The sequence below is a fragment of the Grampus griseus genome, assembly GCF_964374135.1.
Source record: "Grampus griseus genome assembly, chromosome: 11".
Taxonomy (NCBI): Eukaryota; Metazoa; Chordata; class Mammalia; order Artiodactyla; family Delphinidae; genus Grampus; species Grampus griseus.
In genome coordinates, this window is record NC_139005.1 from 6,838,133 (window position 1) to 6,865,205 (window position 27,073).

Here is a 27,073-nt window from a genome sequence, read left to right on the forward strand (position 1 = left end):
GGTCTTCGTTGCTACGCGCAGACTTTCTCTAGTTGCGGCGCGTGGGGGCTACTCTTCATTGTGGTGTGCGGGCTCAGTAGTTGTGGCTCACAGGTTTAGTTGCTCCGTGGCGTGTGGGATCTTCCCAGACCAGGGCTCGAACCTGTTTCCCCTGCATTGGCAGGCGGATTCTTAACCACTGCACCACCAGGGAAGTCCAAAATCCCTACTCTTAAGGGAAATGTGAATGAGGGAGACAGACAAGGAAGACAATTAAAATATGCAGGAGCAGACTGAGGAATCAGTAAAGGTTCTAGAGGAAGCAGTGCTTCAGTCAAATTTGAACCTGTTCTTACTGTTGTTCCATTGCCTTGATCCTACATCTCTCTGAAAGGACTTCATCAGTTTTTCCATCACCTGGCAATTTCCACATATTTCTACAACTTCCGCATACAACGGGACTTCCCTGGTGGTCCAGTGGGTGAGACTCCGCACTCCCAATGCAGGGGGCCCGGGTTTGATCCCTGGTCGGGGAAGAAGTCCACACCCACAGCTAAAAGATCCCTCATGCCGCAACAAAGGTCCCGCATGCTGCAAAATTAATTAATTAATCTTCTTTAAAAAAAATTAAAATCAACATACAACCATTCATTGATTCAACTAACATGTATTGGAACCCTATTCTATTCTGGACCAGACCAGAAAACCCAAACCAGATCCTGCTCCCATGGAGTTCCAACCTAGATATCTAAAATTCAAGATAGAATGGAGTACCATAACATGTATAATCTTCAAATGGCTTTCCTTTGGCTGTGACGATCTCGCATTTTAATTGACCCTTGAAGAATGAAAACGATTTTTACAAGCAGGAGTGAGAAGGATTTTTAAGTCAGAGACAATAGCAAAGTAAAAACTGTGAGGCAGGAAATGTTTGAAACTGTTTGAAAACTGACAAATAGTTCCGTTTGGCTTAGGTAAAAGGAGATATACTTCTTGGGTGTATAGTCTATGTTCTAGACAATACTGGAATGATAGGTTGGGTACTGAGCACTTGAAATGTGGTGAGTGCAGCTGAGGAAAATTGTTAATTTTGTCCCATTTAAATTCATTTAAGTTTGTATTTAGACTACATCAAACTAAAAAGTTTCTGCACAGCAAAGGAAATCATCAACAAATGAAAAGGCAACCTACTGAATGGGAGAAAATATTTGCAAATCATGTATCTGATAAGGGGTTAATATTCAAAACATATGTAGGCGCTTCCCTGGTGGCGCAGTGGTTGAGAGTCCGCCTGCCGACGCAGGGGACACGGATTCGTGCCCCGGTCCGGGAAGATCCCACATACCGCGGAGCGGCTGGGCCCGTGAGCCATGGCCACTGAGCCTGCGCGTCTGGAGCCTGTGCTCCGCAACGGGAGAGGCCACAACAGTGAGAGGCCCGCGTACCGCAAAAAAAAAAAAAAAAAAAAAAAAAAAAAAAAGTAGAACTCATACAACTTAATAGCAAAAGAAAAAAAATCCTTCCAATTAAAAAGCGGACAGAGGATCTGAATAGACATTTTTGTAAAGAAGGCAAACAGATGGCAAAAAACTACATGAAGAGTTGCTCAACATCACTAATCATTAAGTGATGATTAAGGGAATGCAAATCAAAACCACAGTGAGATATCACCTCACATCTGTTAAGGTGGCTGTCATCAAAAAGAGAAGAAATAATTAGTGTTAGTGAGGATCTGGAGAAAAGGAAACTCTCCTACACTGTTGGTAGGAATGTAAATTGGTGCAGCCACTATGGAAAATGGTATGAAGGTTCCTCAAAAAATTAAAAATAGGGACTTCCCTGGTGGTCCAGTGGTTAAGAGTACAGACTCCACGCTCCCAATGCAGGGGGCCCAGGTTCGATCCCTGGTGGGGGAACTAGATCCCACATTTCACAACTAAAAGAGCCCGCCTGCTGCAAGGAAGATCCCACATGCTGCAATTAAGACCTGGCGCAGCCAAATAAATATATATTTTTTTAATCCCCAAATTCTTAAAAAAAAAATTAAAAATAGAACTACCATATGATCCAGTGGTTCTACTTCTGAGTATTTATCCAAAGAAAATGAACACACTAACTAGAAAAGATATATGCTCCCCCACGTTCATTGCAGCAGTATCTACAATAGCCAAGATAGGGAAACAACCTAAATGTCCATGGAATATTACTCAGCCGTAAAAAAGGATGAAATCTTGCCATTTACAGCAACATGAATGGACCTAGAGGGGATCATGCTAAGTGAAGTAAGTCAGGCAGAGAAAGACAAATACTATATGATCTCACTTATATGTAAAATCTAAAAAAAAAAACCCATAGGTACAGAGAACAGTTTATTTGTGGTTGCCACAGGCAAAGGGCTGGGGGAGGCAAAATAGAAGGGAGTCAAAAGGCACAAACTCCCAGTTATAAAATAAATAAGTTATAGTGATGTACAGCATTGACGACTACAGTTAATAATACTATATTGTATACTTGAAAGTTGCTAACTTTAAAATTTTTAAAATTCTCATCACAAGAGAAAAAAATTCTGTAATTGTGTATGATGACAGATGTTAACTAGACTTATTAAGTAATCACTTCACAGTGTTTACAAACATTGAATCATGTTGCACACCTGAAACCAATATAATGTTGTATATCAATTATACCTCGATAAAAAAAGAAACATTAAAGAAAAAAGTTTGTATTTAAAAATTGAAGCAGTGTAGACAAAGACAAATACTGTATGTTATCATTTATATGTGGAATCTACAAAATAAAACAAAGAAATGAATATAGTAAAACAGAAACAGACACACAGATATTGAGATCAACTAGTGGTTACCAGTGGGGAGAGGGAAGGAGGGGCAAAACAGGGGTTGGGGATTGAGAGGCACAAACTACTGTGTATAAAATAAATAAGCGACAAGGATGTATTGTACAGCACAGGGAACATAGCCAATATTTTGTAATACCTTTAAATGGAGTATAAGCTATAAAAATATTGAATCACTATGTTGTACACCTGAAACTAACATAATATTGTAAATCAACTATACTTCAATTAAAAAAAAAATTGAAGCAGTGTAAAAAAAAGTTTTAAGTTGTGTAAAATGTTTTTGTTAAACACAGCCTAATTAATAGGACTACATTTCTCCTTGATCCTTGAAAATTTAGTCTCAATTAAGATGTGCTGTAAGTGTAAAATGAAGATTGGATTTTGAAGATCTAATACCAAAAAAAAAGAATAAAATATCTTACTAATAATTTTTATATTAAATATGTGTTGAAATGAGAATATTTGGGGTATATTAAGTTAAATTAAATATAATATTAAAAGTGACAACTCTTTTTTTTTCATTTTTTTAATGTAGCTACTGGAAAATTTTTAATTTCTTGTGTGGCTCATTATATTTCTATTGGACAGAACGGATCTAGACTTTTTCAATAACTTATTCAAGTTACTTGATTAGGAGATGATGTAATTATATTTTTGATTTAAGGTAATTCATCTAGCACTGGTGTGTGATGGATAAACTTTTGAATATTGGAAGAGGGAAGAAAGTAATAAGGATCTGGGAGCTGGGATTCGGTCCTTCAGGATGGGTTGGAATAATGAATAGCTGCAACCCAGTTCAGACAGGAAAATCAACATTTCTCAAATGTTTTCTTTCTTCACCCTGAGAGTTTATTTTCTAAGGTTTTTTCAGATTCAAAATAAACTCCACCTACACCCAACCTAATAAAAGAAAATTAACAAATAACATTCTATGCAACAGTTGTTCTTTATGAGGAACATTACAAACGCGAGCGAAGAGTAGGATTGGCTTTGGATGTCTTTAAAGCAGTCACTAGCTTTTTCTGTGCCTTGAAATGCCATTTACATTGTCCTGTTGAAGAGGTAGTTTTCCCTGTCTTTACTTTGACAAGGTAAATGTGTTTACAGCCCTTTGTTCCCTGGTTTTAGGATTTTGGCTCTGTTTGTTTTCCTGCTTGGTTATCATATTACCAAACATCCTCTCACAGGGCAACCTGAGAAGGAGATTGAGATCCAAGGTGGCAGATTACCTGCCTTTGGATCTAAGAGATTTCAGGTCATGATTCATTCATTCCCATTCTTCTAAGCAGACCTCCATTAAACTGTTAGGTGGGGAGTTCATAACATTCCTCCCCAACCTATTCCATTTTGAAATTTATCGACCACCTTTCCTCCGCTGGCATTCTCCGTGGAGACTGGTCACCAGAGCTGCGGCTCCAGCCTGGGTGGAGCTTGGAATCTCGTGGTGCCTGCTTCCAAAGTGCACCCAAGACCCCAGTCCCCCAGCCAATCCCCCCAGCACATCAGCAAACAGTCGTATTGAGCAACTGTTATCTGTGGCCCACAGTGAGGGTTGCCTAACTTGGAGGTCCCCGTCACCTTGGGGACAAGTCCCGTTCCTGATCTGGTTTCTGAGAAGCAGGAACTTATATTAAGTCCCACTTGCTCAAGGAGTATTCATCTCAATATATTCAGCATACTTTTAGATTCCTGAGATCCAGCTGAATTCCAGCTGTTACCGTTTAAAAATATACATTGATAGAAGTATTCTCTCTCCCTCTAAGCTGCTTAGCTTCCTTAAAGATAATTTTCTCAGACTGAGTTTAGCCAGAGAAAACAGGTTTCAGATCTCTCTCCCCTTCACCCTCCCTATTTTTCTACCAAACAGAAAATACCTACAGATTTCAGACATCTAAATCCTGACCCTCAGTATTGTTTCACTACACTGGTTTTACAAAAGTTATTTGGGACAGGTATAATCCTAGGCCTTTACAATTATTTCATCTGTTCTTTCAATAAGTATTGGAAAAATAACTGTGTTCTGGAGTTACATTGGAACCTGCTCTGAGTGAATGAAGGGCAAAAAGACCTACTTTTTTACTTTCACTGGTGCCATTTACTCTTGCAAAACGTTAAGGAATAATTATTCTAAGGCAAGGGAGAGGGAGAAATAAAAGACAGTGATTTAGAGCCAAGAATGACATTGTGAGGGAATTCCCTGGCAGTCCAGTGGTTAGGACTCTGCGCTTTCATTGCTAAAGGTGTGGGTTCGATCCCTGGTCAGAGAACTAAGATCCCACAAGCTGTGTGGACAAAAAAAAAAGAAGAAGAAGAATGACATTGTGAGACAAATAATAAATAAAAGTCAAAGAATGGAGAAAAGACTCGCGTGGGCACATGTCGCTGTGAGGCTTCAGGGTCCAGCCTCCAGCCTCCTGGGGCTGCTGAGAACTTATGTGGCTGGTGGGACTGAGGAACCGAATTGCTAATTTTAGTTCATTTAAAATATTTTCCCGTTAAACACAACTTCGTTGTTTTGATTAGAACGACATATTACTTTAGCTGTAGAAAACAGAGTCTAAGTGGGGATGTAAGATACACACGGGATTTCAAAGACTTAGTAGGAAAAAAGTAAACTATCTTAATAATTTTTAAATTGATTATAATTTAATCAATTATAGTTTAATATATTTATAAATCAATTGTAATTTAATCAAACTCAAATAGTATTATTTTGGCTATATCAGGTCAAATAAAATAATTATTAAAATTAATTATTCTTGTTTCCTATGTTTTTCTTTTAAAAATTTTAATGCGGCCACTCAGAAAACTTAATATTACATAAATGACTCAGATTGAATGTTTATTGGCAGCGACGCCATACAGGATATTTTGTCCTTTGGCTGCTAAATTCAGTTGCTGTGGTAACTAAAGGGGCCTCTAGGCTCAGGGTTTCCTGGAAGATTGGGAGAGAGGGGGAGGGGAGGAATGACCTCAGGGAAGGTTTTTTTGGTTGTCACGTTTCACTCATCGCCAGTTCTCTCAGCTAACAATGAGATGTAGAAAGTATCCTCATTTAGTGGTTTCGTTTCGTAATGTATAAAAATACCGAATCAGTATGTTGTGCACCTAAAACTAATATGATAATGTAAGTCAGTTATACTTCAGTTTTTTTTAAAAAATCCTCATTTCAGGAAAGACCACACGATGTGGTCTGTTTCAGGTCCAGTACTACCAGTTTGAATTCCAGGCTCCCAACCAAAACCCCAAGGGAAGGTGCACTTTCTTCAGTGGCTCCTCTCGCATAATTCTACCTCTTTACCGGCTTGTCGCACCCCACCCGCCCTTCCCCTGCAGGGCCTGCTAGGCTACAGATTAACAGGCATTAGGAATTTGACTACAGATGTTCCCCCCCAGCAAAGCCACCCAGCTCTACCTACGACGAACTCGTCCTCCTTCGTTAACTCTCACACGGGAGCACTTCTCTCTCCTTTTATTTTCCTTCATCTTCCTGTGCTCACAGTTTTCTTACCTGTCTTTCCTACTCAATCTTGCTCGCTTTGCTTGTATGGCTTAGAAATCAGATATTTATCTCACCCTTTTCTTTCAAGAAATTCACAGCCCAGAAGGAATAGGATATTGCTAATTAACTCCAGTTGTGTAAGAATCAGTTGGCCTCCTCCCTTTTTAATGTTTTAAGTGGCAGAAGGGAAGCACCATAAATTCCTTGAGGGCCAGGACTTTTGTGTCCCATATACTGATGAATCCGTCTGATGGGTAGTATGTGCTCCGCAAATACCTGTTGAACGGAATTTGATCATTTCCCTCTCTCTAGGTACTGTAAACCCGAGACTAGAGGCAAAATACTGCAGAATGGGTAGAATTCAGAATGGGTGGGGCATTGGTGAATGCCGTATTTTCAGGAGTTTGGATTGTGTCCCATGGGCAGCTGATTCTCTCCTTTCTGCTGCCCAGGAGAATTGGTTTGGCTCCTAGACACTCAGGTTTTCTCCCAGGAGAGAGTATGCTCATCAGAGGACAAGTAGAGCCAAAAATTCTTCCAATTCTTCCTTCACTCGCTTTCCTTCTCTCAGACTGTCCTTCCCTCCCCTTCAAGATTGTAGACACAGCCTACAATCAAAGAGCAGCTGATAAATTCATAGGATTAGGAATAGTTTCAGTTTACACTCCGTCAACCAACGTTAACTCTCATAGTGTAGCACCCACTCGACTTTCCTTATATAGATAGCGCTTATCCTCATCTCTTTACGGATTGATTCAGTTCTGAGCACTTGCGAGAGCAAAAAATAAAGTGTATCTGCCCTCCCTCCAGGCTTTTCTGGTAGCATTTTTGTCTGTGAAACTAAGAGGCTGTAGCTGCTCTTAGAAGAGGAAAGGAGGACGAGCTTCGAAAAAAAAAAAAAAAAACCACGGAGTAGGGAGGGTGGAGGATGTGGTTTTAAAGAGATGGGGGGGGTGTGGTCTAGGGTGGGGGCAGAGCTTGAGGTCACAAAATTCCGGGAGGTCCGGAGATCACTGGGGGCGGGGGCGGGGTGGGACTGGGGGCTTGTCGCCCAGGCTCCGCCCTTTGCGGAGCTTATAAATAGGTGCCCATCCTAAGCGTGCTTGAGGAGACGTTGGAGCGGTACCGAGGACCTGCCTGAAAACTTGCTGCTGAGAAGGACATTTTGGAGGTTTTGTTGGCTGGAAGAGGGGTCTCTGGAATCCCACTTCTAGATCTTTATTGAAGATTGAAAGGAATTAATTTAGGGCCATGGGGACAGCGAAGGTAAGAACGATACAGTTACTGGTTTTTGCTTGTTTGGGGTACGCTCCGAAAGGCAAGCCTTAATGGTGATGGCTGTGCTCTCTTCCTAGCCATCTTAGAGCCTTTCCATTTCTTCCCCAGCCTGCAGTGCCACAGTTCCACCAGTTCTCTTTGGATGTCATTTCCTATAAAGGATTTATCCCTGTTTGATTCACCTTCCTGTGGTAGGGAAAGTCACCTGGAGAAGTTGTGTTTGTTTCTCGTTTTTTTTTTTTTTTCTTTAATACAATTACAGGCTACTGAGAATGTGAGGATGAAACCGGTTGAGTGTTCAGGGGATCAGGGGCTGCTTGGTTGTGTTGATTACGAGTGTGGGTCTGAGAACCAGCAAGAGGATTTCTCTGGACGCCTTAGACATTGAAAGGACCTGGGATTTGTTGTGGGGCCTGGGTCGGTGTCCAGCCATCTGTTCTATGACCTATGGGATTCCCTGGATACTAAGGAGAGAGAATTCCAGTTGTCCTTCCTGTTGTGGTCGATTGTGAGTGCACAATATTTTAATGTATTATTGTGTTATGGATGCAGTATTTGTAGGGAGAAAGGTATTTTCATTCACTAAGGTAACTTACTTGAAAATAAAAGAAGAGAAGGGATGAAAAAGTGGGAAGGCCCTCAATAATAGTAAATGATGAGAGAAAAAGAAGAGGTTTTTACTAAAAGGAGAGGATTAAACAGAACGCGGTGCCCTGGCGGGGCTTCAGGGGTACTAGATGCCTGGGAGGCAAGGTCAATTTGGGGAACTGAAACTCCTGGCCTGCCACTGTCTGACCTGAGAGGGAAGGAGTTTAAGGTGAGGAGGGGTTGGGGTTCTCAGGCGTAAAAAGTGAGCTACCTTGAGGTGGAAAGTAAGATCACGCCCACTGGAATTATTCCCAGCAAGGTGAGTGATGACTGGGTGGATTACTGCACAGCCCCTCACAAAATGTCTCCATCTGGGGTTGGGCGTGAGCTTGTGCTCGCCCCCTGGTGGGTGGGTGGGGGATAACAGTACATTATTAAGTGAACGGGAAGAATTTCAGATGGGACCAAGGATACAGTAGGTTGATCCTGTAGATTACGTGATGCAGTTAAGACCAGCCTGGTGATGACGACACACCACCAGTACTCGGGCTTCTGTGGAATCTGGGGTACGGGTGAGCATACGCTGGATCTAGCTGTTTCCAGAGTCAATTGTTCTTAGCAATCCTAAGGCATTTTACTGTGCCCTCACAATTTTTTCTATTCCTGAGCACAGTTCTATGCTTGCTCTTACCTGGGGCTGTTTTCTGAATGCTTCCAAACCGACTAACCCAGTTATCTTAACTTCTCCCTTTTCTCAAATTCTCTTGCCACTTTCCCCAAGTTTACTCTGCATGCTCACCCATGTATTTCCAGATAAGCTCTTCAGTTCTTTCGTGTTCCTCATTCATTACCTAAATCGTTAAGTTTTTGTTGTTTTCATACCGCTCACAGGCTGAGTTCTTCTGATATATACATCTTCTTAATAAGAGGCAACCATCCATCAAGAGTTTTGACTGTTTCTTCTCTCCTCCCTCCCCCCCCCCAGGTCACCGCCCCTCTGATCTTTGCCATCACGATTGCTACAATAGGCTCTTTCCAGTTTGGCTACAACACTGGAGTCATCAATGCTCCTGAGGAGGTGAGTGCCAGGCAGCTAGAGTTTGGAATAGGATAATTATTCCTTTAGGTAGTGTTTCCAGAATTAACAAGTTTAGACACACTTGGTAGGTAGCTTGGCTAAGACCTAGAGGGGGAATGATATTGGTGGGGGTCTATTTGAATCATTGATCAAGGCAAAAGGCTCAGGGGCTCCCTGTACCCTGGACTGTACCCATTCTTCCTCTCACCCTACGGTGACACACTTCCTTTATTATCTCTTAGGGGTTAGTTACAAAGTCTCAGGGTGAGAGGGTGGCTGGGATAGTCACCAAACAAGAGTACATCAGTACTACTACCTACTGGAATTTTCAGGACAAATAAAAAATTATTCTTTTCAGAGCCGGTAACATTAACTCCAGTGTTACCTGTCTCATCCATTGCCATCTATTTATTCCCTTGATCCGCTACCTAGAAAGTAACTGTAATGCTGTTCTCGTAGGGAGGGGAAGATCCCCAATGTTTGTTTCTTTTCTCTTCCAGTTGTAACCGTCTCTTCTCCCACCAACCATTTTAATTTGCAGATCATAAAGGACTATCTCAATTTCACTTTGCAAGAGAGGTTCAAAAACCCTCCCTCTGAGGTGGTACTCACGTCCCTGTGGTCCTTGTCTGTGGCCATCTTCTCCGTTGGTGGTATGGTTGGCTCCTTTTCTGTTGGACTCTTTGTCAACCGGTTTGGCAGGTATTAATACTTTTTTTTTTTTTTTTGGCTGAGTTGGGTTTTGGTTGCTGCACGCAGGCTTTCTCTAGTTGTGGTGAGCGAGGGCTACTCTTCGTTGCTGTGCGCGCGCTTCTCACTGCAGTGGCTTCTTTTGTTGCGGAGCTCAGGCTCTAGGTGCGTGGGCTTCAGTAGCTGTGGCGTGCGGGCTTCAGTAGTTGTGGTGCACGGGCTTAGCTGCTCCGTGGCATGTGGAATCCTCCCAGACCAGGGCTTGAACCTGTGCTCCCTGCATTGGCAGGCAGATTCTTAATCACTGCGCCACCAGGGAAGTCCCAGTTTGGCAGGTCTTGATCAGAAGCTGGGCAGGGAAGGGGTCTATACTGGTTGCATTGAGGACAAGAATTGAGGCTTAGAGCAGGGAGGTGAAGATGCATTTGAATGAGAGAACCTCAAATTCCCATCAAGGGAAAACTAGTCCCACAGATTGCTGGGCTCCAACCCAGATTCAGGCCTAATAATTACTCTGGGGTAGGGTGGGATAATTTTAATTTCTAGCAAATTTCTAGCTGATGCTGTTAGTTTGTGGACCACTTTGAGAACAACTGGCCTTAAAGTGCTTGCTAAAATTCTAGCCTACAGCTAGGACGTAGAGGGGAGAATCTTAAAACAAATTCTTTAGGTGAGTGTTATGCATACTGAGGTGTAAGAACCATTGATCTTGATTATCGCAACCAGATATGTTCTGATACTAGAAAGTGGAAAAATTAGACCAAAAGATATGTGAGCCTGGAGAAGAGTAGAATGATTAGGAAAGAAGGGGGGGATCGGGTCTGTTTTGCTAACTTCACTTGTTTTTGTTTAATCTTTCAGGCGCAATTCAATGCTTATTGTCAACCTGTTGGCCATCGCTGGTGGCTGCCTTATGGGGTTCTGCAAAATAGCGGAGTCATTTGAAATGCTGATCCTGGGCCGACTGGTTATTGGCCTCTTCTGTGGACTCTGCACAGGATTCGTGCCCATGTACATTGGAGAGATATCTCCCACGGCCCTGCGGGGGGCCTTTGGCACTCTCAACCAGCTGGGCATCGTTATTGGGATTCTGGTGGCCCAGGTACTCTAGAACTTACTGAGTGTTAGTTTCACAACTCATTAAATGAATTTACATAAAGAAGACAGTCAAGAGAATGTCTGGCACAGAGAACTGTCTTCAATATCCTATGATAAACCATAATGGAAAAGAATATATATTTCTTTAAATATATATATATATATATGCATAACCGAATCACTGTGCTGTACAGCGGTAATTAACACAACATTGTAAATCAACTATACTTCAATTGAAAAAAAGAACGTCTGGCACACATTCAACTATATATGTTTCAGACATTAATTAATATTACTATAGTTCACAGACAGCTAAGGAAGCAGGCAGGGTAGAAAAAGTAGAAGAGACTATCTTTTCCCGTGATGAAAGAACAGATGATCTTCTGAACATTTTTTTAAAATCAACTTGTAGCCTGTACAGTATGGAATTTATAGTATTGTCTTTGTCTGGTTTCTAGATCTTTGGTCTAAAAAACATCTTGGGGACTAAAGAGCTCTGGCCGCTGCTCTTGGGCTTCACCATCATCCCAGCCATCCTCCAATGTGCTGCCCTTCCATTTTGCCCTGAAAGTCCTAGATTCTTGCTCATTAACAGAAAGGAAGAGGAGAGCGCTAAGGAGAGTGAGTACCCTTCACGCCTTCACTGTAGGAACCTTAGGCTTCTGGTTTGTTTTAGGATGAGGACATTGGATCTGGTTTTCGTCATCTTTCCCTGTCTGATTATGCTTAAGTCAGAAACTTGCAGCCCCTGAAGGATGGGGTGAGAAGGCGAGTTAAAGCCAGATGCTAGTTGAGCCGCCAGATGCAGGGCTCATCTGGGCGGCTTCTTCCCATCCGTCTCATGGGGAAAAAGAATTCGGGACAGCGCCTTACCATTAACCTTTCCTCTTCATGCTTTTCACCAGTTCTCCAGCGACTGTGGGGCACCCAGGATGTGGCTCAGGACATCCAGGAGATGAAAGATGAGAGTATAAGGATGGCACAGGAAAAAAAAGTCACTGTGGTGGAACTCTTCCGAGCCCCCAGCTACCGACAGCCCATCCTCATCTCCATCATGCTCCAGCTCTCTCAGCAGCTCTCGGGGATCAACGCTGTGAGTGCCCACTTGTCTGTCAAACGTGTCCTACAATATTCCACTTAAAACACCTGACCAGAGGTGAATAGCATTGGTTGCTCACCTTCTTTTATATCCAGGGGTCCCTCACAATGCTTGCCACAGAGCAGCCTCTCAAAACATGCTCTTTACCCAGGTTTCCATTTCGTTTTTTTTTTTAATTTTTTCATTTTTATTTGTTTATTTTTAAATTTTTTTGGTTGGATCTTAGTTCCCCAACCAGGGATCAAACCCATGCCCCTTGTAGTGGAAGCATGGAGCCCTAACCACTGGACTGCCAGGGAATTCCTATTTCTTAAAATTATCTATAGTACATGTTTTCCATGTGGAAAGATGAGAGAATCAGCTAAAAGTTTGTCACCCTTAGCCTTGGAACTTATAGTTAACGTTTGTCCTCTTCCAGATTTTGTTTTTAATATACAGAGTATCACAATTTGTCAATTTTTATTAATCCTCTTTCTTTGACCACTCATTTTAAAAATTTTCAGTCCTCTTTAACTCTGATCTGTCTTATTACATGATGTTATCAGTGATAACGTAAGCCATATAATCAAAGCAGATCTGAGAGTTGATATACCTTGGGTTTTTTCCCAGGACTGTACAATTTAAAATCAGTGTAAAGCCCTGGGGAGCAATTAGGAGGTGTGTGGGCACACAGGCAACCTCAGAGTGAGCTGGGCTTATCATTCTCTATATTTTTTACAACTTAGAATAGTGACTATGATAGTTAAGTGTGAGGCAAAATGCAAGCTAGCAGTGGGCAGGTAGCCATTGTGTTCTATGCAAAAATCAGCTTCTGCTCTTGAGTTTTGGTTGTGGGCAGAGAGGGTATTCCTACACCTATCCTTCTGCAGATAAAATATTTGGATATGAAGAACACCCACCCCTGTCCCCCTTCTAAGTACTGGTTCACGCCCTGAGGGTTTCCCATCGTAATGTGATCAGTGTGATCAAATCGTTTTGTGACAAAGCGTTTTGCAAAACACATGATAACTCAAAATACAAAGTTTGTCCTTAGCCTTTTCTGCCTAACGCACCACAAGGATACTTGTGTTTGAAATCGCAGTGCATCTCCTGAGGACTCAGAGGCTGTCATATCAGACCTTGGGAGGAAAGATAGTTTGAAAAAGCCTCTCAGGTGGTTTTGATGGATATCAATCTCCAATTTCCACATTTGAAAAACCACTGTAATTCAAATATACTCTCAAGACTTTCCAGAACAGCGAGGCTGGGACTAGAGTGAGGTGTCCAGATACAAGACGTGTCCTGAGAAGGACCGCCTTCTTCAGTTCTATACCCCAGGCGCCTGCTTGCCTCCCCCGAGTCGAAGCCCTGCAAAACAGGATCAGAAAAAGACCACCCCGGGAAAGTTACAAATGATAGATGAGTGCTCTGCTGGTAGGACCTACCCATCGCCTAGCCCCTATCTCCGTCCTTTCAGGAAATGGTGTGTGAAAGTCAGTTTTCCAACCTACCTTTGAACAAAGGATGTTTTCTAATTTCCCTTAAAGGCAGAGGGGGTAAGAGGCTGGATAGTGTTTACCCAGCAGAGTAAACTGCCTTCAGGTAAGATGATGTGGCCTAGCTCCATGGCGCCAGGCAGCAAGATTTTACTGTAAGAAGTTTGCTTGAGATGAGCATATAACGTGTTAGGTTTTTGACATGTGAGCTTTTATATAAGGAAGAGAATTGGCATAGCTGTTCATCTCTGGTTTTAACTGTTCAAACGTCTTTCCTCACAAGCTTTATATTATTAAATATTCTTCGATTTTTTTTTTTTTTTTAATTCCATGCTTCTCTCCTAGAGCAGCAGTTTTCAATGAGGATGACACCCCATATCTCAGTTTCCAAGAGCTCAGCCTGAATCTTATTTTGGAAAATATACATAGTTTCTATCTTAGGTTGTAGGGATTTGAAGACTTGTTTCTGGAGACGGTCACTCCCATTGTCGAAGCATATGTTCATCAAAAAGTCTGATGAATACTGGCTGCTACGAGGGCAGGTACTCTGGGTGAAATCATAAACCCCTAAACCAAACCTGAGGGACTGAGCCATCTAGATCCTGTTCCCTTGTTATCTTGAGGTCTGAGACCAGTGTTTTGACATCTCTTTAGCTGTGGTAGTTGCAGCAGCCCTACGTATTAGCACAGTGTTGAGCAAATAATAAAAATAGTATACATTAAATTGTAGTTTATTTAATAGTGTCTATTCAATTAAAATAATAGCTGGTGTTAGTTTGTAAAACACTTGCAAAGACCTAGTCCCTGGAATTCCAGCCCAAGTTCTGCTTCTAAATCACGATCAGGCTGAGGTTACTCTTCAGTTTCTTCTCTATCAAGTGGAGACATCAATGCCTGTCATTGTTGGTCGGGGTGGGAGTTGGAGTAAGTCTATTGGAAAAGTGTAATTGAAAAACTTAAGGGGACTTAAGCCTTTATATGTAAGTTACTAAAGTAAACTTAAGGAAGAGGCTAAATGGAGCAGTAAGAAGAAGCATAGTTAAAAGGAAAAAAAAGTGGAAATAAGTAGCTAGAATTGAAGACGACTGAAGAAGAGAATAGAGATAAGATAACAGAAGATCATTGTTTGCGGAAAAGATACCGTGATTGAACAAAATCCCTGGGAAGTACTCCTTAACTTCTGGGACTTTTCTGAGTTGATTTTTTGGAGGGTTCCATGTAACTGCTATGCACAATTGTATTTCACAGTTGCATCTTTTATTCCCTGTTAGGTGTTCTATTACTCGACAGGAATCTTCCAAGATGCAGGTGTCAAGGAGCCGATCTACGCCACTATTGGTGCAGGCGTGGTTAATACCATCTTCACTGTGGTTTCTGTAAGTTGGATGTTTTGATCATTGTTGAGGTGGGAGAAGAATTCTTGCTACACACGTTCAAGGATGGGTTGCATGTCCTTCCACACCCCCCTTCCGTCATTTAGTTAAACTTTTTCTCCTTTAATTCCTTTTGGGGGAAAAGGGCTATTGAATGGGTAATGGGTAAGACAGTCTTCACTCTTCAAACACATAGGGAATGGATGGGCAAGAGGAAGTATAGAGGGGATTCTGTAGGGTGCTTTTAACTTGACGCTGGAAGAGAGCAAGTGTAACTATAGCAGGTAGCCTGCTGTTCGTCAGGCAGGTTCCAGAGCTCATATAGTTGTTTTCATGAAAGGGAATGCAGATATTTCTTTTTTATTATTTTAGGTGTTCCTGGTAGAAAAGGCAGGGAGGAGGACGCTACACCTGATAGGCCTCGGAGGGATGGCTTTTTGTTCCATCCTCATGACGATTTCTTTGTTATTAAAGGTGAGTCTTCTTTGCGAAGGAAGGGGGTGGGAAGGGGGTGGTGCGGAAAGGTGAAGGGGTGGGTAGTTGAGGTTTGGAGATCATACAAATGACATTTGGGAGAGGCAACATGCCCAGAGTTTTAAGACAAGTGGATTAGCAGAGATAGATGATTAAATTGCTATAATCCCTATATCTATATAACATATAGTTTGTAAAATACATTATCTCATCTAATTCTTAAAGAAATCTTGAGGTCATTATTCCCCTTTTACAGCTCATAAGATGGTCTCAGTGCAGAATGACACTTGTGATCACACTGCTAGGTTTCAAAGACCCGAGGCTTCTAGGACTTCCCTGGCGGTCCAGTGGTTAAGACTCTGCACTCTCAGTGCAGGGGGCACGGGTTCAATCCCTGGTGGGGGAACTAAGATACCCCATGCCGTATGGTGAGGCCAAAACAAAAAAAGAAGAAAGAAACAAGGACCTAAGGCTTCTAGGTCCAGTAACTCCTTTATACCGCGGGACGGAAGGAACTTTTCATTATCAGTCAGTGCTCATCTCTGGGGAGCTGGATGCTGCCTGGGGCCTGCTTTCTCTGATACTAACTTTCCTTTGTTCCCTTCTCGTAGGATAATTACGGTTGGATGAGCTTTATCTGTATTGGGGCCATCTTACTCTTCGTGGCCTTCTTTGAAATTGGCCCAGGCCCCATCCCCTGGTTTATTGTGGCTGAACTCTTCAGCCAGGGACCCCGCCCGGCTGCCATGGCAGTGGCTGGCTGTTCCAACTGGACCTCCAACTTCTTGGTTGGACTGCTCTTCCCCTCAGCTGCAGTAAGTAACCTAAAACTCACCCAGCCCATCTCGAGACCAGCGAATACATAGTTCTGCCTAGAAACAGAATGGTAATAATAAGCCTTAGGATTCCAAACCAGTATTTAAAATCCATCATCTGGCTTAGCCTTAATGGCTTTATGATGTTGATGATGAGGTGGGTCCTATTATAAGATGGCCTAGAGCTGATTTGTTAAATAAAGGAACCAGCCGTGGACATCTAGAAGGCATTCCCAGTTCCCATGAGTCTTTCAGAAACCCAGATCTTAAAACTCATAATCAGAAGGCCTAAAATAACTCAATAGGTATTTGGAAACGGCTAACTTCAATGACTCGGAAAAGGAATGACAAAAAATTGCAGAGAAATATAGTAAGCTACCAATGAAATCATAAACAAGTCTCTGAAGAAACCTTACTGTCTTCATGAAGGCTTAGAAGGGTTATGGCTTCAGGCCCATTGGAAATAACGATTGCGAGGGAAACTGGAGTTTATCAGCAACCAGATTTTGACACTGACTCTCCTTGTTTTGTGGCCTTTCCCTAGTTCTATTTAGGAGCCTACGTTTTCATTATCTTCACGGGTTTCCTTGTCATCTTCTGGGTCTTCACCTTCTTCAAAGTCCCTGAGACTCGTGGCAGGACTTTTGAGGAAATTACACGAGCCTTTGAAGGGCCGGTGCTGGTGGGTAACCGAGGTGAGAAAGGTCCCATCGTGGAGATGAACAGCATCCAGCCCACGAAGGACACCAACGTCTAAGCAGTGCCTCCTTCCCACCTCCCTCCTGTCATGAAAAAGCAACCTCTCCCTAAGCAGGGGAGAGACCTCATCAGGTTGTAACCCAGGACCGTTTCTGAATGCTGCTACTCAATTCTTTTCTCATCCCACACACCCTTGGGCGCTCAGAGGATCCCAATGCTGGGGTTAGTTGTTATCTTCAAAGGCTTTTAAAATTTTCATTTCTTGGACAATCTCTTCTGTTCAGGAGAGACCAAGGGAACCTGCCTTCATTTCAGGAGGGATTGGCTGCTTGGCATATGACAACTCTGCCAGCTCCTGCTCCCTTAGGCTCTACTATTGCCTCTCGAGGGCATCTAGGGGAGTGGGCATGAGGCTGCAGTTCCTCCGACCTCGACTTACCAGGAAGCAGATACACGTAAGAATGTGGAGGGCAGAGAGGGATTCCATAAGACCGTCTTCCTCACTTCCATACGGCTCTGCAGAGCAAACTAACTTGAGTTTTATTTATTTGATCTTCTGGTTTTATTGCATAAATATTTATTTTTGTAAGTATATAGTAATTTTACCAAATAATAAAAGCATGAGGAAATTGAGGTTAGAGGGAGGTGCTTAAAGAGGTTATGGGGGGAAAAAAAAAAAAGAGGTTATGGGGTGGAAGATTTAATACCGAAGAGGTTAGGGTGCAATAAGAAGGGACAAATTCAGGGAGAAATGTGACGCATTGTTGGAGGGTGTATGACGTGGTGTGTGAGGTTTGCACGTTGCCTCTTAACAATTTCTGTCCTTCAGGTGAAAACTCAAATCTCAGAAAAGTCATGTGCCTGTATGAAGAAGCTATTAGTTCCTTTGGAACTTTTTCCTTTGTTTAAGATTATATGTAGTATTACTTGAAATCTAGGATTATCACTAAGATGGGCATTGTAGTTAATGGTAGTTGATGGGTTCTAATTTTGGATGGAGTCCAGAGAAGGGATGGTTATTTCTAGAAATCCTCTCTCCCCTCACTGGACCAAACGGCTTCTTTGTAGTGAACTCTTTTTTTTTTTTAATACTCCTATCATCTGGTGGGAGAGCCTTCCAAATGAACAAGCCAAAATACTGGCTCTTGGTAGAGGTTTGTTATTTCTTCAGTTTGTTCTTTAGAAGATTTTAGATGTTGATTTTTATTTTGTTTTAAGCCATAGCTTTAAAAGAATTCAGAGATGTGCATAGCTACCTTGGAATTTGTAACCTCAGCTCTGGGAGAGGATTTTTCCAGAAAGATTATTATCCAGTTGAAGTATGTTGTTACATTAGGGTCATCTCATGCTCATTTATGTCTGTTACCATGTCAAGTTACCCTTGTTACCATGTTACCATAGTATTATGTCAAGTGTCCTTCCAGGGACTTGAACCTTCCCACAGACCACACTTGACAGTATGCGTGGATGTGCAGTGGAGCCCACACTTGAGCGTGAGTGTATGTGCACTGTCACCTTGCTCTGGGTGGAAGTAGTTTATGGGTAACTTGTTTCCTCTATGTTCCTAAGGCCCCCTTTTGGATAGAATGTCGATAGCACTGCCTCTGCTGGGTAGAATTTGAATCTATGGTTTTCTTTCAAACTTTAGAGTTCAGTCTTACCTGGCTGCCTTTCCTTTTTGGAGAGGAAGGGGAGAACTCCCTAAATTTTGAGACTGAGAGTGGAGGACTCACTCCATGCTCCGGGACTCGGTGCCTCTGGGGGGTGCTGGAGGGGAGTCACAGGGGAGAGGGAGGCATTCCTTGAAGGCAGTAAGAAACAAACTGAAGCTTCTAAATTCGGGGCGGTTCAGAGAGTTAGGTGAGATGGAGGGGTCTACACTTGCCAGAGGCCATGGACACCTCCACGCCCATCCAGTTACCCAGTATTTTTAGAAATGGAGATTGGGCCCTTCTTCCCTTTTTCATATGTTGCTTGATCTCCCTCTCCCTCTTTGGTGCTTACATATTTCAGGCCCCTTAGCCAAACCCTTGCCTGTTGCCAGGATTTTGGTTCTAAGTTCTCACCATTCCCTCTGGTCCTTGAGCCTTTGGATAAAAACTCACAGAGCCGTGGGGTGGGGCTCTGCTGGAACGGCTGAGTTTCCTCTAACTGCACCTCCACTCTGGCTCCTCAGAACCAGTGGCTCGGCAGTCATGCAGTGTGGAGGTCTCCCCATTTCTCAGTGACCAGATTGTGAATAATTTCCAAACGGATTTTCTATTATTGTTACTATGGTTCTTTGTTTTGAAATAAAAATTCTGAATGTATATATAACATCACAGGCTTGGCTTTTTTGTTTTGTTTCGGTCCTTCCTGTGACAACAAAATCAGCTTTAATCCCAATGTGGCCACCCAGTACCTGTTGTAACCTTAAGTAAGTTTCTTCTACGAGAGTCTCGTACAAATGAAAACAGCAATACTTGTTTATTACGCAGATGAAATGGAAAAGCCGTAGCGCATTGCCTTGCATACTTAATAAATTATGTTGCTTGCTTCCCCCAGTGAGAATTCTTCTGATTTTTCTCTTATGCTCCTACCTATTTCCTTTCTCCTCCAGTCTTCAATCTCTAAAATTCATCCTACACTGATGTCAGGGCATCCATATGACATATACATATACATTTAAATCACTGTCCTGCTTAAAAATTCTTCAATAGCTTCCAGTCGACTACAGGAAAAACAGTCCCCTGGCTTAACAACCCCTCCAGGGGCAAGGTTCCTGCTACCTTTCGTTTCGACTCACCATTTCTTTCTTTTTTTGTTTAATTTTTATTTTATATTGGAGTATTGTTGATTAACAATGTTGTGTTAGTTTCAGGTGTACAGTAAAGTGATTCAGTTATACATATGTATTCTCTCTCTCTCTATATATATCCCCATTCTTTTTCAGATTATTTTGCCATATAGGTTATCGCAGAATATTGAGTAGAGCTCCCTGTGCTCAACGGTAGGTCCTTGTTGATTATCTATTTTATATACAGTAGTGTGTGTATGTTCATCCCAAGCTCGTCATTTGTCCCCCTCCCCGCCACCTTTCCCTTTTGGTAACCATAAATTTGTTTTCGAAGTCTGTGAGTCTGTTTCTGTTTTGTAAATAAGAGTGCTATGAGTTATAAAAAATAAAAATAAAATTAGTTATAAATAAATAATTAGAAAACAGAAAATAACGCCTCATACCCACTACAGGCACTCCACACCTCCATGCTTTCCTTTCATGTAGTTCTGACACTCCCTTCCCTAGTTTCCATTCATTTACTACAGATATTTCTACTAGCCCAGGCAGGAGCTCCATAAAGGCTTCTTTACCCCCAACATAGTCCTTACACTGTGGTACTCTGTGTGTTAGAGGGGATGAAAGGATGAAACACCCTGGCTATCCTGAAAGAGCCCCAGTGAGTGCACCGTATTCCCCAAAATTGTGGTTGCCTTGGCTCCCTTTTTCCACCTTTGCTTCCTTATAATTCATTCTTCACATGATCAGAGTGATCTTTTAAAATCAGATCATGTCACTCGCTGCCCAAAGCCTTCCAGTTCCACTTAAAATAGTATCCAGGGGATGGTATCTAGAGGCATGCAGAATGGCCCAGCGTTTGAGGTACGTCCTAGACTGTCCTACAACAGCCTCTAACAAAACTAGGCCATCTGGAACCCCAAAACCTACATATAGTGTGTGCCCAGGCTGACTTTGAGGGGCTCGTGCTGTGAGACCTAAACTTTTTATAAGGTTGTCTAAAATGAGAAAGCATGTCAGGGGCTTCCCTTGGGGTGCAGTGGTTGGGAATCCGCTTGCCAGTGCAGGGGACAGGGGTTCGAGCCCTGGTCCGGGAAGATCCCGCATGCCGCGGAGCAGCTAAGCCCGTGTGCCACAACTACTGAAGGCTGCGTGCCTAGAGCCTGTGCTGTGCAACGGGAGAGGCCACTGCAATGAGAAGCCCGCGCACCACTACAAGGAGTAGCCCCCGCTCGCCACAACTAGAGAAAGCCCCTGCTTAGCAACAAAGACCCAACGCAGCCATAAATAAATAAATAGATAGATAGATAAATAAGCATGTCAGCAGGACCTGTGGTGGGTCCATGGGAGGTAAATGTGTCCATGACAGGATCAAGCATGCTTTCCTTATTGGGCAGAAAATCAAGAGTGTTGAAGGCAAAAGAACAGAGTCAGAGAGCTAAATTTTAAAATGGAGATTTTTTTTGTTGTTGGGGGTGGAATTCCCCGGTGGTCTAGCTGTTAGGATTTGGCGCTTTCATTGCAGAGGCCTGGGTTTGATTCCTGGTTGGGGAACTGAGATCCCACCAGCCACACGGTGCGGCAAAAAAATAAAAATAAGTAAATAAATGAAATAAAAATGGAGATTTTTGAGTAACAAAAAAGCAAAAAAAAAAAAAAATAGTACCCAGACTTCTTTGCTGTGGCCTATAAACCGGGTGACCATATGGCCTAGTTTACTCTTATGACCCTGGTGTAGCTTTTTGTATCTGCTTGCATTCATTCTCATAACTGTCCTGACACTAAATTCTGCTTTCCTTGCCTAAAGGGTTTGCTGCTTCAAAGGATTTGCTCTTGTTACTTTCTTTGCTCACTGAAGTTTAGCCCCACTGGTCTTTCTAGTTCTCATGTACATCAAGTTCATGATCACTCAGGTTCTTGACATGTATCCTCTCGTGCTTGGAATATTCTGCCTCAGAATTTTGTATGGCTGAGTCTACTTTGTGGATTACGGTTTAGTTAATCTCTGCAGAGGATAAGCTCCATAAAAGCAAGTACCTTGTCTTGTTATGCCTAGAACACTGCCTGACATATAATTGATTTTTATTAAGTATATCAGTCTGGCTCCTATCAGAATACCAAAACTTCTACAACTAAAAACATAAAGAAGACCAAAACCACACATTGACTTAAACAGGGAAAGTTTAACTAAAAAAAAAAAAAAAAAAAAAAAATCAGGCTACGATAAGAACAAGTTAAAAATGATGGAAGAGAACTCAATATGGTATCCCAGGGCTGAGGGAGAGTATCCAAGGAAGGACAACTTTGGGAGGCCACCTCCCCAAAGCTGAGGTTCAGATCTCACTGGAAAAGGCATAGTAGCAGTCTACTGGCTAACAGAGGAGTTTGCTAGATTACACAGGCCAGAGCTGGTGTGCATTCCTCAGGCAAGCAGTCGACAACTCTCCAATAGGTGAGAGGCCTGGGGCCTGGGGTGAATAGCGACTGCCAGACGTGGGCCGGGGCCATGAGGTGGCTGAGGGTGCTTGCATTCTTCGTGCTTGGCTGGGGCAGGACACCACCAAATGTTCACTCATCCACCCTGCTGATCTGTGGTGTAGCCGCTGGAACCAGCAGAAGCCCACTTCCCTCTACAATATCCTTCTAGCACCATCTACTGAGAAAACTTGATTGCACTCAACGCGCTAAGAGATGATCTAAAGGGAATTCCAGGGACTTCCCTGGTGGTGCAGTGGTTTAAGAATCTGCCTGCCAGTGCAGGGAACATGAGTTCTATCCCTGGTCCTGGAAGATCCCACGTGCCATGCCACGGAGCAACTAGGCCCCTGCACCACAACTACTGAGCCCACGCGCCGCAACCACTGAAGCCCGTGCGCCTAGAGCCCGTGCTCCGCAACAAGAGAAGCCACCGTGATGAGAAGCCCCACGCACCACAGCGAAGAGTAGCCCCCGCTCGCCGCAACTAGAGGAATCCTGTGCGCATCAACGGAGACCCAGCGCAGCATGAATGAATGAAGAAATAAGTATGTAAATAAATGGAATTCCATGCATTACCACAAGACAGGTCTTCTTTTTTGGCTGTATTGGGTCTCTGTTGCTGCACACGGGCTTTCTCTATCTACTGAGATCAGGGGCTACTCTTTGTTGCGGTGCGCGGGCTTCTCATCGCGGTGGCTTCTCTTGTTGCGGAGCACGGGCTCTAGGCGTGCGGGCTTCAATAGTTGTGGTGAACGGGCTTAGTTGCTCTACCGCATGTGGGATCTTCGCGGACCAGGGCTCGAACCCGTGTCTCCTACTTTGGCAGACTGATTCTTAACCACTGAGCCACCGGGGAAGGCCCACGAGACAGGTCTTGAAGGACGAATTTGGAGCTGAGGCAGTAAATCGATAACTGGCACAATTGTTAGATGGCTGGCTGAAGGGGTCCTTGATTGACAGCGTCTCCTTCTTCCACAACTCCCAGAGCCTTCTGAACTTCAGATACAATTCAAGTTGCAAAGTGCCATTTTAGGAGGTGGGGAGGTGTGGGGTCCCAAAAGTGTCTGCTTCAGAAATTTGGCCAAGGTTCCAACTGGCTGGCTCCAGCTGAGCTTGCGCTGGAGGCCCCTGCCCAGGACCCAGCAAGTGAGACAGGGGGAGATGCAGAGGGAGCCCCTCTGCGCCTGAGGCCTCTGAGCTGCAGGACGATGTCTGGATCGAGGGTCCAGGTGAGGCCTGAGCCGGCCCGCTCTGGCTCTACGTTCTAGGTCTTCACCGCGCGCCCTCTTGGATGTCAAGTCCCAGGGTGGCACCAACGAATCTAGTAACATCTGTCCGTGATCCAGGCGGGCCACGGTGGCGGCGGCACCGCTGAAGCCGCGGATCCCGCCGGTCGTCCACCTCCCTCCGCTCCCACCGCTCCAGCTCCAGGGCTGGCCTAGGGCCTTTGCTTGCGCCCGCCCCCTCCTCCGCCCCGCAGTCACGGGAGGCTGGGCGGGCTCTGGACCAAACCGCGGACGCTGCAGGAGGCGGGGCCTCGGCCGCGCCAGGTCTCCCGCGAGCCTTCGCTGCGCAGGCTCGGGCGGCACCAGCAGCCCGCTAGATTCCATGCGGCTGAAGCCGTTTCCGGCTAAGACGCAGGACAAGCTTGGCGAAGTGCAGACCTTCAAAGGCAGGTATTTCCCGCCTTTCTTATTCTGAAGAGAATTTAACTACCCTTTCTGGATTGCTCTAAGCTTTGTGACTTAATTGATATGACTAAATCATCTGAGTTGGCATAGGTTTCAGAGATTAAATTCAAATCTCACTTTTAAAAAATTGAATCGTCAAAACTGGAACCGGCACCCTGTCTCTTGACTATATGCTCCAGAACTGGACTAAAGTTAAATACCCAATAAGGTTTAAGGGTACCAGTTTTTGTTTTGTTTTGTTTTGTTTTTTTGTGGTACGCGGGCCTCTCACCGCTGTGGCCTCTCGCGTTGCGGAGCACAGGCTCCGGACGCGCAGGCGCAGCGGCCATGGCTCACGGGCCCAGCCGCCCCGCGGCATGTGGGATCTTCCCGGACCGGGGCACGAACCCGCGTCCCCAGCCTCGGCAGGCGGACTCTCAACCACTGCGCCACCAGGGAAGCCCAGGGTACCAGTTTTTATACACTTTTACTAAAACGTTTTATTATGAAACGTTTCATCTTTATCAACCTGAAGTGAGAAAGGAGTCCTGTATTTTATTCTATTTTTTAAAATTTATTATTTTATTTATTTATTTATTTTTAGCTGCGTTGGGTCTTCGTTGCGGTGCACGGGCTCCTCATTGCGGTGGCTTCTCTTGTTGGGAGCACAGGCTCTAGGCGTGCGGGCTTCAGTAGTTGCGGCTTGTGGGCTCAGTAGTTGTGTCGCACGGGCTCTAGAGCACAGGCTCAGTAGTTGTGGTGCATGGGCTTAGTTGCTCCGTGGCATGTGGGATCTTCCTGGACCAAGGCTCGAACCCTTGTCCCCTGCATTAGCAGGCGGATTCTTTTTTCTTTTTTTTTTGCGGTACGCGAGCCCCTCACTGCTGTGGCCTCTCCCACTGTGGAGCACAGGCTCCGGACGCGCAGGCTCAGCGGCCATGGCTCACGGGCCCAGCCGCTCCGCGGCACGCGGGATCCTCCCGGACCAGGGCATGAACCCGTGTCCCCTGCATCAGCAGGCGGACTCCCAACCACTGCGCCACCAGGGAAGCCCAGCAGGCGGATTCTTTAACCACTGTGCCACCAGGGAATCCCGAGTCCTGTATTTTAAATTTGCATTTTTATTACGAGATTGAGCATTTTTTCGGTCTTTGTATTTCCTTATCTGCATACCATTTGTATATGTCAGAGGAGGAATATTTTGAAAAAGATGTGTTTTGGAGAAGAAACAAGACAAAATAAGTAGAGTTTATAAAGAAAATAGTTACTCTATGACCCAGCATTTCCACTCCTAGATATATTACCCATGAAAGATGAAAACTTGTCCACACAAAAACTTGTTCACACGTTTGTTGCAGCATAATTCACACTAACCCCAAACTGGAAGCAAACCATATATCCATTGACAGATATCCATTGACAGATAAACGGAAAACCAAATGTGGTATATCCGTACAATGCAATAGTACTTAGTCACAAGAAGGAATGAAGTACTGATACATGCTGTAATATAGATGACCCTTGAAACCACACGTGTATAAAGCCAGTCACAAAAGACCACATATTATATGACTCAATTTATATGAAATTTCCAGAACAGGCAAATCTATAGAAAGATGGTAGCTTAGTGGTGACCTAGAACTAAGGGGAGAAAAACAAAGGGGGGTGGGGACACAGAGATAAAAAATGACTTCTAATGGGTACAAAGTTTCTTTTTAGGGTGATGGAAACACTCTAAAATTAGATTATTCATCTAATAATCTGGTTCCACAACTCTGTATAAATGCTAAGAATTATTGAATGGTACGCTTTCAGTGGGTGAACCTTATATATAAATTATGTAAAAATAAATCTGTGTAATAAAAAGATTAAAACAAAAAGGAAAATAAGAGAATAAGTAGTCATATAAAAACCTAAATGCAGGGCTTCTCTGGTGGCGCAGTGGTTGAGAGTCCGCCTGCCGATGCAGCGGACACAGGTTCGTGCCCCGGTCCGAGAGGATCCCACATGCCGCAGAGCGGCTGGGCCCGTGAGCCATGGCCAATGAGCCTGCGCGTCAGGAGCCTGTGCTCCGCAATGGGAGAGGCCACAACAGTGAGAGGCCTGCGTATGCAAAAAAACCCAAAAACCTAAATGTCCTGATAGGAAACTGGTAAAACTAAATTTTGAACCATCCTGTAATAGAATATTATGCAGATAGTCAATGTAACTGAATGGGTAGATATTTGTGTCCTGTGTGTGAGGGATTTGATTTCCCTGCATTCTGAACAACCCTTATTAATATCTGACTTTTTGATTTTATGCATCCTAGTGGGTATGAAATGATATCTCAGAGTGGTTTTCATTTGCATTTCCTTAATGACTAATGCTGTTGAACATCTTTTTTATGGGCTTATTGGCCATTTCTATATCTTCTTTGGTGAAATGTCTATTCAAGTCCTTTGCTTCTGTTTAATTGAGTTACATGAGTTTTTATTTATTTATTTTTAACACCTTTATTGCTTTACAATGGTGTGTTAGTTTCTGCTTTATAACAAAGTGAATCAGTTATACATATACATATGTCCCCATATCTTTTCCCTCTTGCATCTCCCTCCCTCCCACCCTCCCTATCCCACCCCTCTAGCTGGTCACAAAGCACCGAGCTGATCTCCCTGTGCTATGCGGCTGCTTACCACTAGCTATCTATTTTACGTTTGGTAGTGTATATATGTCCATGCCACTCTCTCACTTTGTGGTAGTGTGTAGTGTGTTTGGTAGTGTGTATATGTCCATGCCACTCTCTCACTTTATTGTTTGTAGATTTTTTGATGATGGCTATTCTGACCAGTGTGAGATGATATCTCATTGTAGTTTTCATTTGCATTTCTCTAATGATTAATGATGTTGAGCATTTTTTCATGTGTCTGTTGGCAATCTGTATATCTTCTTTGGAGAAATGTGTATTTAGGTCTTCTGCCCATTTTTGGATTGGGTTTTGTTTTTTTAATATTGAGCTGCATGAGCTGCTTGTAAATTTTGGAGATTAATCCTTTGTCAGTTGCTTCATTTGCAAATATTTTCTCCCATTCTGAGTGTTGGCTTTTCGTCTTGTTTATGGTTTCGTTTGCTGTGCAAAAGCTTTGAAGTTTCATTAGGTCCCATTTG

General features: G+C 43.5%; 1 protein-coding gene across 1 annotated transcript; it reads left to right on the plus strand.

Moving 5' to 3' along the window:
- Positions 1 to 7,457: 7,457 nt before the first annotated feature.
- SLC2A3 (solute carrier family 2 member 3) lies at positions 7,458 to 19,580 on the plus strand. Its single transcript, XM_082665847.1, has 10 exons — positions 7,458 to 7,604; positions 9,190 to 9,282; positions 9,824 to 9,984; positions 10,834 to 11,074; positions 11,529 to 11,691; positions 11,976 to 12,163; positions 14,916 to 15,020; positions 15,390 to 15,491; positions 16,103 to 16,306; positions 16,851 to 19,580. The coding sequence occupies exons 1-10, from the start codon at positions 7,590 to 7,592 to the stop codon at positions 17,061 to 17,063; spliced, it is 1,485 nt and encodes a 494-aa protein (XP_082521973.1). The 5' UTR covers positions 7,458 to 7,589; the 3' UTR covers positions 17,064 to 19,580.
- Positions 19,581 to 27,073: the final 7,493 nt, after the last annotated feature.